The 14,478-nt window shown below is 38.3% G+C and overlaps 1 protein-coding gene across 1 annotated transcript; it reads left to right on the top strand.

Annotated features, from left to right (window-relative positions):
• Positions 1 to 1,307: 1,307 nt before the first annotated feature.
• LOC125016976 (phosphatidylinositol-3-phosphatase SAC1-B) lies at positions 1,308 to 13,312 on the top strand. Its single transcript, XM_047599781.1, has 20 exons — positions 1,308 to 1,461; positions 1,715 to 1,812; positions 2,207 to 2,281; positions 2,386 to 2,513; positions 3,560 to 3,709; positions 3,845 to 3,904; positions 5,469 to 5,502; positions 6,068 to 6,169; positions 6,452 to 6,537; positions 7,240 to 7,326; positions 7,417 to 7,485; positions 7,602 to 7,681; positions 8,038 to 8,136; positions 8,250 to 8,388; positions 9,095 to 9,164; positions 9,902 to 9,974; positions 10,095 to 10,188; positions 10,325 to 10,417; positions 10,507 to 10,564; positions 11,858 to 13,312. The coding sequence occupies exons 1-20, from the start codon at positions 1,433 to 1,435 to the stop codon at positions 11,992 to 11,994; spliced, it is 1,761 nt and encodes a 586-aa protein (XP_047455737.1). The 5' UTR covers positions 1,308 to 1,432; the 3' UTR covers positions 11,995 to 13,312.
• Positions 13,313 to 14,478: the final 1,166 nt, after the last annotated feature.

Below are 14,478 nucleotides of genomic sequence, written 5' to 3'. Positions count from 1 at the left end.
CCACAACTGAAACGATTTTGACACCAGTGCTACAGTCTATTGTGCGATTCCCACCTCTGACCGGAGGGTGGCGGTAGTGGACCAACCAGCTGGAAGTTGCCGGTCATTGCGGAAAAACGAGACGGCGAAGAAGTACTGATGGGAAGTTTGGCTCTTTTCGGAGAACTGTGTCTTTTGCCTAGGTTGCAAAAGAAGAATCGACTGTTTGGCTCTTTTGGGCTCTTTGTCGTTTAAGAGCCTAAAAGTTTAGCCCAGTGCAGCAAATACTGATGGTTTGATGTGTAGATAAGCCTTATGCATTCAATTTTTTATTATTTATTAATTTATTTATTTGAGTATATATGGTATATGGTATATGAGTACCATATAGTACCTCCTCGACGTGGGCGGGGTCTTCATAGCACGGCTGCGCAAAACTGCCGTGACGTCATTTGTGGCGTCATTTACACCGCGCCAAGCCACGCACAAAACGGAAAGACCAGAACAACAAGCCCTAAACTAGAGAAAATGAGCTGCAAAAAGACGATATTAGATGGTAAGTTAATGTTTGCTAACGCTAGCTTCTGTGTAGTCATACTCTCCTGTTCGAAGCAGTGTCGTCGAAGAGCAGCAGGGTTTTAAAAAGTGGTGGGGTCGAGTCTTGTGTTTATTTACAGTGCGCTTATGGCGCTTCCAGTGACGACACTCGTTGGCCAATCAGTGGAAGGCAGTTGGCTGACATCACGTTTTAGTATCGCTTCAGCTCGCTTGGAACCAGGGCTGAGGCGATACCAAAATCTATGTGCTAGTGGAAACATGCAAATACCGCACCGTGCCGTGTCGTACCATACCGGTGGAAACGCGACATACTGTAAATGTCCTTGTGCAGGTTTGTGGCAGAACCTGCTCTTAATATTTATTTTCATTTTGCAGTTTCATTTAGCCTAATGTAATAGGGCTACTGTAAGGTGAGCCATTTGTTTTTGTGCTTTAATGTTTGCCAGAAAACATTAAGATAAGTTTGTTTTTCCGAGATAATGACAAAAAATAGTTCTAGATCTCGAGAAAACAGGGGAAAGTAATTTGTTATCGCGGGAAAATGGAGGAAATAGTGAATTCATGACTACTAAGGGCTTTTGAATGCACGAGATATGAGGCAGAAAGGAAAGGACCGAAAACAGTACACACTGCTTCATGTTCTCATTGTGTTTTTAAACAAAACAAGATCGTTTGACATTTGAATTTTTTGTTGTTGTTGTTGTTGTTTTTAATCTGCAATCTCCACACTCCAGTCCACTAGGTGGCTCCGTCATGCAACCGCCAATTAAAAATCAAAGAAGAAGAAGCCTCCACACTCATTCCATGGGAATCGACTCTTTTGATTCACTAGGAAGCATCGACTCGTCTACATACGACACATCGCAACGAAGACGACTCCTGTGGTCAATGCAAGATGGCGACGGCGTACGAAAGTTTCAGCCTGTAAGAGTCCCCGGAGTGAAACTGTAACACCACGTAGCTTTATTTTACACCTGCGCTGAATGGAGAGTTGTGTGGCTCAGTGTGAACGCTTCGTTTGGACCATAAACGCGTCACTTAAGCTCAGTTTGTGTGTGTGTGTGTTGGCTCTGCGCGTTGATTCCAGGCACAGTTTTATTCTCTGTCCAGCTGCTGCTGCTTGACGTCTGCAGATGTTTTTGAAGCTGTTTCTCAACTTTTCTCTGTTTTGCACCAGGCACACCACGCCGGAGAAGTTTTACATAGAGGCTCTGGACGATGGCTCCGTGGACGTCCTGGCTATTGACAGGGTGTCAACTGAGATGACTCTGACAGGTAATAACTCAGAGAGGATATTATGAGAAAAGAAGAAAAAAATCATCATTTTTATTTATTCCACAGTGGGTGAATTGGGAGTGTTGCTGCAGGGTATAGTTTTAAGGTGGAAAAGCAGTGATTAGATGTTAACCTCTCACCCATAGCAATGACACTCCTCCACACTAATGTATGAGGTAGAAGGAATTAAAGAGAATTACTCTATTGTCTGAACATCTGGGCAATAGTTGCATGTTTCTAATGTTGATCTGCAGCAGTATGTACAGGAGCATGTGGGAAAAAACAGTTGTGGAGTCTTTATCACACCCTTATGAATAATTAATAGTGTTTACGATTCTGCATCTTGTCTTCTGAACATCAATAATCATTGTTGTGTTCCTGTTGTGCTCATCAGTGAGGAGGGACATCCCTGCATCAGTTGAGACCAGGTCAATATGTGGAGTCATGGGAACTATACGTTTGGTGGCAGGTAAAGAAAAAAAAAAAAAAAAAAAAAACACATGCTGCTGTTTCTCTTCTCCAACCGTCATTTTTATTTATTTATTTATTTATTTATTTATTTATTTTTATTAGGCATGTACCTGGTTGTCATCACAAAGAAGAAGAAGGTGGGAGACTTTTTGGGCCATGCTGTGTGGAAGGCCCTGGACTTTGACATTATTTCCTATAAGAAGACGATACTGCACCTGACAGACAGCCAGGTAGGATTGTACACCTTTTAATTACTGTATTTTTCTATATTTATTACTGTATGTGATCAGGAGTCTTACTTATTTTAATGTTACAAATGTCTGCTTGACGACACAAGGTGTTCTTCCAGTCACAGGGATTTATTTATTTATAAATTATATTCATGTAACACAGAACAAGTTACAAACACAGTATAAACAAAAATAATATAAACATACCTCATTGACCTTCTTAACTAAACAGACTTAAGGAAACTTAATTCTTCTTCTGTTCCACTATGTAAATAAAAAGCAGTGCCATATGAAATAACAAAAATAAATTCCCTTATTTAAACATAAATTATACGTGTTTTTAACTCAAATTATTAATAGTCAATTTAAATGAACTTAAATTGTATAACTGGCTCTGACAGCACATAACAGGCTATATATACACTTTGCATAACTGGCTTTGTATAATTGACGTGTGTGTTACTGCAGTGAACATTTTAAATATTTTCCCCGTCTCTGTGCATCTGTTTAACTACAAAGTTCTTACACAGATAATTTAAACTTGACTATTGTTACTGAGACTTTGACTAAGCCTCAAGAGTACAAATATTTTTCTTTTAAGGCTCATGTAATGTTCGGTGTTGTCAGGTGCCTGTAGGTGCCAGGGATTATGGCGACATCCACCAGTGTGTAGTTTGATTGTTGATTGTCTGAGAGCTTGACTTGAATCTTGAAATGAGTTATAACCAGCAGACCAGACTAGTTTTTTTCAATCCTTTTCAGAGTCAGTTTTACTATTATTATTCTCAACTACAGCAAAAAACTTCAACACATTTCTAATTTGACTTTGCTGTGGGTCGTGTGGTGCCTGTGGTGTTTGCATTTATTTATTATTATTAACATACGTGAGACTGTTGGATTTTGAAATCATTCATTCACATAACAGTGATCTAGTATTCAGCTGTGGTCTCTTGAGTCTGAAGGAAGAGGCTGTTTTCCATATCTCCACATTCTCAGTCAGTGTTTTCGTCTCTCCCATCTGTTCCTGGATTCGTCTCTTGTTGTAGGTCCAAGACAACAAGACCTTCCTGTCCATGATTAACGCCGTGCTTCACACCGATGGCTTCTACTTTGCAGCAGACTACGACCTCACTCACTCTCTCCAGCGCCTGGCAAACACAAGCCCTGAGTTTCAGGAGATGAGCCTCCTCGAGAGGGTAAGATGTGCTATTTTTTATCATGGTATTATTATTATTGTTATTATTGTAATGGAAGCAACTTACTGTACGTCTGCCCCCTTCGTTTGCATCATATGGCTTCATATTTACATATGGTAACGGTTCTCGTTGCAGGCTGATCAGCGTTTTGTCTGGAACGGCCACTTGTTGAGGGAATTCATTGCACAACCTGAGGTAAGATGTCATGTTTTATGTCTCAGATTTAGTTTTCCATCAGGTGACTCAGGTTAGTTAGCACTGAAGTGTTTTTACTGTATGAGTTCAGGGGCCGGATGAAGTCATAATGGCAGAAAGAGAGTTTACAAGCCTGTGGACTTGGCTGGTGAATACAGTGCGTGTGCTTCCTCAATAAAACCAGATAAAGTCAAATGTACGGGCTCCCATCCCATAAATGCTCTCGGATGGTATTATGTTTTTTTTTTCATACCTTAATTTATTGGTCCACAACCTTCCAGATACAAAGTTTAATTAATCATCGTAAAATTTTGAGCACAATTAGAAATTTTAAAAAGTATGAAAAGAACATTGAGGGGAAAAAAAATGATCCGGTCAAAAATAGACAAAATCAAAGAGCAGGTCAAAAATGAAATTAAAACTTCTAATGTTAAATTATATTAAATTTTACCTTTTTCTTTTTTAACACTTTTTATGCTGATTATCAGACTGACTTTCCACCTACACAAAAACTAAGAGAAGCTTCCTCTGTCTCAAAAAATGGTTGTTCCCAGTCTACAGTGGTCAATGAAAATCAAAAGGTTCATTCAGCCTCCTTCATTCATACATTTCAACAATAATGTGATTCAAAGTGAGTTCACAAAGACATGAAAAATAACATTAAAAGACCGAATTTTAGAAAAAATTATAATGCATTAAAATGTATGATTAAAATCAAACAATAAAATTTTAAAAGGAATCAGAATCTCTCTATTGGCCAAATATACAATGTACTCAGGAGTTTTACCTGGTGCATCAGCGCCACATAACATTAAGTAAAAGTTAACTTGGCAAGAAACAAAAAACATAAATAAATAATAATATATACAAGTTAGAAAAATAAAAACTGGAAATAAGAAGAAATGATGCATGGTGCTACTGTTTTAAGTATAAATATCGATATGACAATGGCAACTTCCACCGCCACGTTTTCTACAAGTGTAATAAATTGGAAATGGATCATTTGGATTAATATTGTTTTTTGACTCAATTTGTCCAATGAATTATCATCTCTGTCATCTGATGTACTTTCTGTACAATGTGTGTTTTAAGCTGCACTTAAAAGTTCTCAGTGAAGAATATATTTAATTTATCACAATATCACATATCGTGACTCAAGTATCGTGATACTTGCTTTCCAGTACCCACCCGTAGTTTGAAGTGTCTTAGCGGATGGTGTGGGGTGTCAGGTGGTTTTGGTCCTGATGGAGTGAAATAAAAGTTACAGGGCTAAGTCCTAAAAAATCTAACTTAAAGTTATCGATAAATGAATTTAGTCAAAGGCAGCTGAGAACATGTGAGTCTTCAGTCTTGATTTAAATTTGCTGAGAGTTGACAGACTGGAAAAGGAAGGAAAAGTGATGAACAGGGTCACGGGTGCAGGAGGCTCATTGATGCATGTTGATGGTCAGGATCTTGTGTGTTGCCTAACTTGGAGAACACACACTGCACCAGGATGCACTTTAGGGAGGAAGACCGAGCCAACGTTAAGCCTGAATAATAACATTTGCTCTGTGTTTTGCAGTTACACAAGTTTGTGTATCCTGTTGTCCACGGCTGTATCCTTTACTGTTGACGCAATTTACTCTGATTTAAATATATATATATCTATATATATTCTAGAGGCCACGAGTTTGGAAGCAAAATCAAATTTGTACATAAAAGATCATAGTTTCATTGGTATAGTTTGCATCAAGATAAACATGATTATTATGCAAAGAGTAACTTATCAGAAGACATTTTCTTTATATATGAGGCATTCATTCCTCAAGAGATATTTGTTTGCAGACTCTCAAAAGAGTTAAAGTGAATAATGCAAACTGGGGTTTGTTTTTTTTTTTTACTTTTGCACTGAAGTTGTGACTCTTGCAAATCTTCTCTGCACCATAAATCTGAGCCCTTCTTTTCTTTTGCTGACATTTATTCAGCAATGTTCTGGTAACATGAGTCTGATCGTGCAGTAAATACATCACAAAATACAAAGGTCTCATGATGGTTTTTAAGAAACCCATTGTGCACAGAAACTTGAAGTTGCTTCCAAACCTTTGGCCTTGTAGTGTGCATGCATAACGAAACTTAAAATCTGCCGGCGTCGTTGGTTTCTTTAACACATCCGCCCACTAGTCATCACCATGAAGTCCAGCTGCATCAATGGGAAGGTGTTCGAGTGGTGTATTATCTCCAGGAGGAGCTGCTTCAGAGCCGGAGTTCGCTACTACGTCCGAGGTAACATGTCAGGCTCTAGGACCCTTCATTACATTCCTGTTTTATTACATATATAAAAAATGGTTTTATCCTTTTATCACAGGCATAGAAATAAGTCATTTTTACATAAAGGTTGTCAGTAATCCTGTATGCGCATTAATGTACATTAAGGTGCATTTAACTGTGCAGGCTCATCATCACAGTGGAGATGGAGGCTGATTGTTTCATCAGACTGTGGCTCTGAGCAGATCAGATTTCACTAACAGCTCTTTTTTTATTTATTTATTTATTTTTTGTCCGCAGGCATCGATTCAGAAGGACATCCTGCAAACTATGTGGAAACGGAGCAGATAGTGCAGTACAACAGTGCCAAGGCTTCGTTTGTTCAGGTGAGAGAGGAAATATGGAGAGTAAAATAGTAAAAGAATATTAATAATAACTAATATTAAATGATCTACAGTTGTTTTCCTTCTTTTATTTTCATTCTGCTCAAAAATGTTCATGCAAATTGTAATACAATAATTTATTTATGTAAGTCAGAATTCACCTGATTAACTGATTATCTCTGTTGAGATAAGACAGAAATGTGTGTTGAAAATTCATGTACTATTGAGTTTGGACTATTTCATGTATTTTCAGTTAACATCTGCATTTTTCATGCAGAAAAAGCTCTAGATGTTGAGCTATATTTACTAACCCTATGAATCATTTTTTAGAGTTTGGTGTGAGTTTGTGCCCTTCAAATCTTTATCTTGAAGTCTATGTATGTAACAAATCCACATCATCTAAATTTCTATGATCTAGAATGTCACCTGACGACACAAATAAACTAGAAACAACAGACTGAAAAGTAGTTTCTGTCCGATAACAATGGATGTTTTATGTTCCTTTATGTTCCTCGAGGGATTGAACAATCACTGTGATCTGCAGATTGATACGTCTTTGATGCCTTAGCATGTTTCATATAACCGTTTATTACCTTTTGTTATCTCTCGCTACTTAACTTTGGCACTAAATGGAGTGTTACGATAAAGAGTGAGTGACCGAAACAAAGCTGGATCATGACATGTACTATGTCCTCTTTATCACAGACGAGAGGCTCCATCCCTTTCTACTGGTCCCAGAGGCCCAACCTCAAGTACAAACCCAAACCACAGATCAGCAAAGCGCTGAACCACGTATGTTTTCTTCACACCCGTATGTTGTATTTGTGATTTTTATCTTAATATCCAGGTCAGTTTAACCTCTTGTCTGTTTCTTTTCCTTAGCTGGACGGATTCCAGAGACACTTTGACTCACAAATAATCCTCTATGGAAGACAAGTCATCTTGAACTTGGTAAAAATCATCTGTTAATTCTGTCATCTTTAGTTTTTAATGATATGAAGCCAGAGTGACGGAAGATCAGGCATCATAACCACGACTAAAATTAATTTTTTCTTTTTTTTTAACAGATCAACCAAAAGGGTTCAGAAAAACCACTGGAGGTGGAGTTTGACAAGATGGTGACCAGTTTGGGTAATGGCATGATCAAGTAAGATAACTCTGCGCTTCACATGTGGCTGGGGTGAACGTATTCCTGTGGTTTTAATTAGGGATTTATTGAAACCGATGCAGACATTTTTAAACGGATCAGATCGATATCAGGGCTTCAGCCAAGTCTGATCTTTTGTAGTTATTTGTTTTAGGTTTCTGCAGTATCAAAACATCTACTCCTCTTTGTTGGCTAACGTCATGTGTAACTCAGTCAGACAGAAATGTGGAGATCATGCATTGATAATAAGATAATAAGAGATCATCATTCAGTGCTACCAACTTGATTCAACCCCAAAAACTTAAATAAAATGAATAAAAAATAGAACATTCAGACAAACACTTGCTTTTCTGCAGGTACATAGCTTTTGATTTCCATAAGGAGTGCAGTCGTCTGAGGTGGCACCGCCTGCAGATTCTACTGGACATGGTCGCTGAAATGCAAGATGAATTTGGGTCAGTGTTTTTTATTTTTTTTTCCATTGCATTGCATCTGTGCGAGTAAACAGATTCACCAGGCAGACGTAGATGCACTCCACACGAGAGTAATGTTCTGCATGTGGACTCAGATATTTCCTGGTGGATGCAGATGGGACGGTACTGTCGAACCAAGAGGGAACCTTTCGGAGCAACTGCATGGACTGTCTGGACCGAACCAACGTCATCCAGAGCCTCCTGGCTCAGCGGACGCTTCAGTCACAGCTGCAGGTAGGTCCCAGTGATCAGGAGGGACAAAGCAACTCACCTCTCAGTAGGGATGGACGTATAGATCTAAATATCAATAGTATCAGGTCGATACTAGCGTGATGAGATTGATACTTTTGTTCCAGTTTCTCTTCTATACGTCAATCAATCAATCAACTTTATTTATATAGCACATTTAAAAACCACGGGGGAAGCCAAAGTGCTTTACATTGGGACATAAAATAGGTTTAAGATTAAGATAAAAGGCATAAAAAACACAAAATCACTTCAAAAACAGACAAAAAAAACAAGCAAAGAAAACAGAATAAAGGAACAAACAAGCTCACGTCCAGTAAATTACTCCTCACAGAGTTCATGCAGCTTCTCTCCCTAAGTCTATCAGGAGCTTCTCCATCCTCCCCCGTAGTAAAAGGTGGATATGGGCAGAGATTGATACTTAAATCCTATCATCACAGCAGCTTCGCACAACTGGGACTGATGCTGTTATTGAAATGGAGTCGGTACTCGGAAGAGAAGACAATAACACAGGATGCACACTCACTTCTTCATGATTCTGGATGTCAGGACGATGTAGTCGTTCATCTCCCTCAGGTGTAGCTTCTTGGGGACAGGGACCGTGCACGGTGTCTTCCAGTGCAGGGGGACCCTCCTAAGGTGATAAAGACTACTTTCTGCAGCTCAAACTTGTTTTTTATTTGTTTTCCTGCAGAGAATGGGAGTCCTTCACAAGGGCCAACACATTGAGGAGCAGACAGACTTTCAGAAGATGTACAAGAACGGTGAGAATTCGCCCTCACGCAAACAGCAGCTTCAGTCGTTACCATTCCAGGGGACCTACGCTAAGGATGGAAAGTCTGGAATATGATTTTATAAATTTCCAGGTCTGGAAAAGTATGGAAAGTATTCATGTTTCCAAGACTGTCACCAGTGTTCAAGTTTCTAAAACATAAAATTATGAATATTGTCGCTGAACATAATGAGAAAATGTGAATTCTCTGGCTCACTCAGTTTATAAATGGTTTAATTGATTAATTTATTTTTGTTTTTGACTTTAGTTACTTGTGAAACAGTATTTGAATACTTATTTGATGTTTAAGAATGCGAGTGTGGCCAAGTCTTTTCAGGTAACATCAGGTAGTTCAGCTGTTCATGTGCTGTTAAATCATGAGCTACATTATCGAGCTATAACCTTCTGGAAATTATTTGGTGACGCAACCGCGTATATATTCAGAATAATGAAAACAAATGCATAATTTATTTACATGAGACACAACTATTTGTGGTATATGTGGCTAAGGAGGCTCTTAACCTGTGTAATAACAAATTTAAATTAGATTTTTTGTTTTTTTTTTACAGCCTAGAAATTACGGTCTGAAAAAAATATGGAATTTTGAATTTTCAAATGTGTAGGAACCCTCATCACAACAACACCAAAAGTCCAAAACTAGAACTTCGCACAGACAACACGAGTGGTCATAATGTTTAGGCTGATCCGTGTGTTGTGTTTCATGTGCAGCCTGGGCAGACAACGCCGATGCCTGTGCTAAGCAGTACGCTGGGACCGGGGCCCTGAAGACTGACTTCACAAGGTCGGTTTCCTCTTCTTCTTCTTCTTCTTCTTCTTCTTCTTCTTCCACTCGGCTGTAAAAGGAAGTAGAAGACAGTGCTGGGTTTGTCAGGTGTTGAACAGATTCCCGTTGGTATTTCAGGACAGGGAAAAGGACTCAGTGGGGGCTGGTGATGGACGGCTGGAACTCCATGATCCGATATTACAAGAACAACTTCTCTGATGGATTCAGACAGGTGGGTCGGTCTGTGTGGAATAGTAATAATCTTTACCACATGGGACTAGTTTTACCTGGGAACCTCTGGTCATTAGTGATTAATTGTCTGGTGCACGTCGACCATTAACCCTTCACATGGTCTCTTTTTAATGAAGGACTCCATTGATTTGTTCTTGGGCAACTTCGCTGTGGATGAGGCCGACTGGTCGACTCCGCTACGTGACCCCAAAGACTGGAAGTTCCTGACAGTAAGACAGACTCTGGAAAATAGAATTTTAATTCCATTTAAAAAAAATAATAATAATAATTAATTTGACTCTTCTTTTTCCTTTTCCAGTTGCCTGTTATTATGGTTGTAGCGTTCTCCATGTGTATCATCTGCCTCCTAATGGCTGGTAAGACCTAACGCAGTTTTTAGACCAACAAAGTGGGGCGACCAGAAATGTGTATCATGGTATTTTTCAAAATTTTGATGGTATCACGGTATAAACGGTAAGAATTTAATGTTAAGTCAAGATGAAATGAAGTGTCCTTTTCCATTTTATTTATTTATTTTTTGATAACTTAGTGGTAGTTATGCTTCTTGCTATCATATTTGGCAAAGTTTTGTTTTTGTTTTTTTAGCTAATGCTCCATTTTTACACTGTGTAACCTAAATTGTTATGTTGTCACCATTAAGGGAAAAAAGTGTCATCTTTAAAACTAACTAGTCGCCCTAAAAATAGCAATGTTAAAAATTTAAACTGGAATATTGTCAATAATCTAAATGTAAAGTGGATTTTTTTCTTGGGGGGATTATTAGAGCATTGGACATGTCAATGATTCATAACAACATTGATTTTGATGTATCTTAATTTTTTTTATGGTGCCTGATTTACGAAAATTGTTACATTGTTACCATTAAGAAACAAAAGTGTCCTCTTTAAAAACACCCTAAAAATGACATGTTAATATTTTTTTCTACTTTTTTTTTACATAAATCTTTTAATCCACTTCAGTACTAATCATAAATAGCAAAAGTTTGATTAATTTTGGACTTTTTTGACTTTCACAAATTTTTTCGAAAAAAAAAAAAACACAAAAATTGAAACATTTTTTGTAATATATATATTGACAGTGGATTTTTCTCGGGGGGATTATAGGAGCCTTGGACATGTCAATTATTAGTAGCAACATTGTATTATTATTATATTTTATTTTTTTTGTAGTACCTGTTTTACAAAAATTGACTGGCTACCGTAATAATTGTAGTCTGCGCGCAACATTTTTTTTTCTCATTCATAAAAAGCTAAAATTGGGGACACTTGCAGGGACACAGCTATAGGCGAGGGACAGGTCATCCAAAACGAGTGTCCCCAGAAATCGGGGATGTCGGGTCACGCTAAATAAACCAGACAACTGACACGGCACCTGTATATGGCTTCATTTGTCGTACCTTTCCATCTTCATCATGCCATCATGTGTGTTTAGAAGCGCTACGTTGAAAATGGTCCGGTCTGAAACAGTGTCTTACAGCGATGTGTTCCTAACTCTGTGTAACCAAATACACCGATATATTAAAACTTAATACCATAATTAGTATTCTTAATGAACCAGTATACCACCCAGCTCTACAACACAGATAACAACATTACAAGTTTCACCGCTGTTCTTTCGCTGACATTAAAAGGCCTGTTGTCTTTTTCCAGGCGACACGTGGACTGAGACTCTGGCCTACGTCCTGTTCTGGGGGACGGCCAGCGTAGTGACGGGCGGCCTCATCCTCTTCAATGGGCGAGACTTTGTGGACGCTCCCAAGCTGGTCCAGAAGGAGAAGATGGACTGAATGTGTGTGTGTGGAAAGCAGCTCGGCCCGAGTGACGTCACCACCTCTTCCTCTAGCTCTTCATCATCAATGCTTTGGCCCCAACAACAACAACAACAACAACAACAACAACAACAACATCACCATCATCCGCAGGCCTGGAGCCTTTATTAATGAAGACTGGAGCAACAGGAAGTGGGTCGGCACCAGGGCCAGGCCTGTGTGCGACAGCAGCTCAACGACAGACTGCGAGCACAGAGGCCGGCTGCTCTCCACACGGGAGTCGCTGTCGTGTATCGGACCGTTTTTATTCTTTTGTTTGTTTTTTTTTTTTACTGGGAATAGAAGAAAACCCATGAAAACTGTAACTGGAAGATATTGTTGAACTTCAACTGATTGCTGTGGGATGAATAATAATAATAGTCCCATTAAAAGCTCTGTTGGGATCACATTTTAGATGAACTGCTGCACACGTAGGGAATTCATTTTTTTGTACATGCTGTCGATGTGCCTTTTAATTTTTGTGCAGTATCTGTGTCGCAGGTTCAACGCCGCCTTTGAAATCCGTCAGTTTTTTGCTGCAGGACACATTACGAGATGAGGTTTTTTTTTCCAAAACGTCCTTTCGGTCGAATGGTGCATTGAAGCAGTTTTGCTGCCATTTGTTCTGGAGACGAACCAGACTGGCATTTAACACATGTTCGGTCACAAGTAAACGCACCAGTGTGTTGTTTTTTTTGTAAAACAAACAAAAAAAAAACTTGCAAAATGTAAATACTACTTGCTTTCCCTTGTAGTAAGTAAGTTATTGCCATTCGATAGAAGCTGCTGAGGATGAAGAGGAAGGTTGTTTGTATCCGTTTTACATTTCAGCATGAGCAGTTTTACGCCTTTACAGACTTTGGCCAATTAAAAAGAAAAAAAAATCAACTATATGACGAGTTAAGCTGAGAAGATAAGTAACATGTATCATTTTAGATTTTGTTTGACTGATTTTGTTTTGTGTATGTTTTTTTGTGGTGGTGGTGGTGGTGGAGGGGGAGTTGTCATCTCCAGATTCCTAAGCTTTATTAATTTATAAATAATACTGAACTATTTGTGGTCGTGGATCAATAACGACCACATTCAAATGGTTTTTTTACCAAAAGGAAGATTACTTTGAGTTAATATATACCAGTAACGATGCGGTTTATGACCATAAGTGCTGCGGTTTGATGAATTCATGGTTAAATGAGGGCATTCACCGGACGCTTTATTAGGTACACTAGTGAAAACGAATGCGTCGTGATGCGAAGTGGCTGATCAGTGTATATTAAACTATACGTTGTGTGACAGTCTACAGCGCTTTGTGTTTCTTCCTGTGTTAACCTGCTCCTCCTGCTTTGCATCTTTTATTGCGTATTATTTTTTTTACTTTTGACGCAGCAGTTTGTGCGTCTTCTGTTCACTAACCCTGTGACAGCTGCTCCGTTTCGTTTGTTCGGCTACTTGAATGAGTCCAGAGCTCACATCCGTCTCCTCTCTGGACGCATTCATGTCCCGGCTGCACGTGGACCAGCAACGAAGGTTTGAAAGTAAAATAATAATAATACAGTTCAAGATAAGACGTGAAGTTCCCTGATGATGAAACTTTGAAATAATACAGGAAATAAATGTGTTTAGGTTTTGTTAATTTACAACCTTCTTTCATGAATGTATGAAATACATGAATATATGAATACATATATTATTATTACATTATGTATCAAGAACAGGTGGAATAAAGCAAGTCTATACTTTTCCTTTTCGGACATGTAAAGGATGGAATATTTAGTTTATTTTTATGTATTTATTATTTAGTTATTCATGTTCATTTTGTCCATTCCTGAATGGTTATTTTTGATGTTTTGTTTTTTACATGTTCTTCAACATGAATGTTGGATTCATTAACATGAATTCAACATATTTTAGTAAAGGGTTAAATGAAGGCAGAAGGTTTGTTTATGTCACTACTGTTGCGCATGTTTGGAATAAAAAACTACATATTTGAACTTCTGTATCGTTTAAATAGCTTAATATTGAATGTAAAATGATGATAATGCATATTTATAAACAGCACTTCGCTGCATCTCTGCATCAGTTTGTGGGTCCTTGGCCTGAAAAACATTGAAGAGTCTGAGATAAACTAAACTCCTGATGTGTAGCACGTATCTGAACTGGGAGAAAAAAAAACATCTGACATTAATTTAATTTCTTAGTCTTGGCATCAACACAGTTATCTCATTATAATGTTTTATTTATTTTATTTTTTTGTGGAAAAGTGTTATTTTTTCACACTTTACAGTAATAACATTGCGCACATACCTGGATCTTCCTGTAGAGGACAGTGCAGTTACACTAATGGTTACAAATCACAGTGAGGCAGTGGAGCTCGTTTAATCCACCTGGCAACAATAGTTGGTGCAGTTTTTGGAAGCTCTTGAAGTGTTAGTTAGATTTTGGGTAAAATTAAAGTTTTAAAATGAA

The sequence above is a fragment of the Mugil cephalus genome, chromosome 11 (assembly GCF_022458985.1).
Source record: "Mugil cephalus isolate CIBA_MC_2020 chromosome 11, CIBA_Mcephalus_1.1, whole genome shotgun sequence".
NCBI classification, from domain to species: Eukaryota; Metazoa; Chordata; class Actinopteri; order Mugiliformes; family Mugilidae; genus Mugil; species Mugil cephalus.
This window is presented reverse-complemented; position numbering and strand designations above follow the sequence as displayed.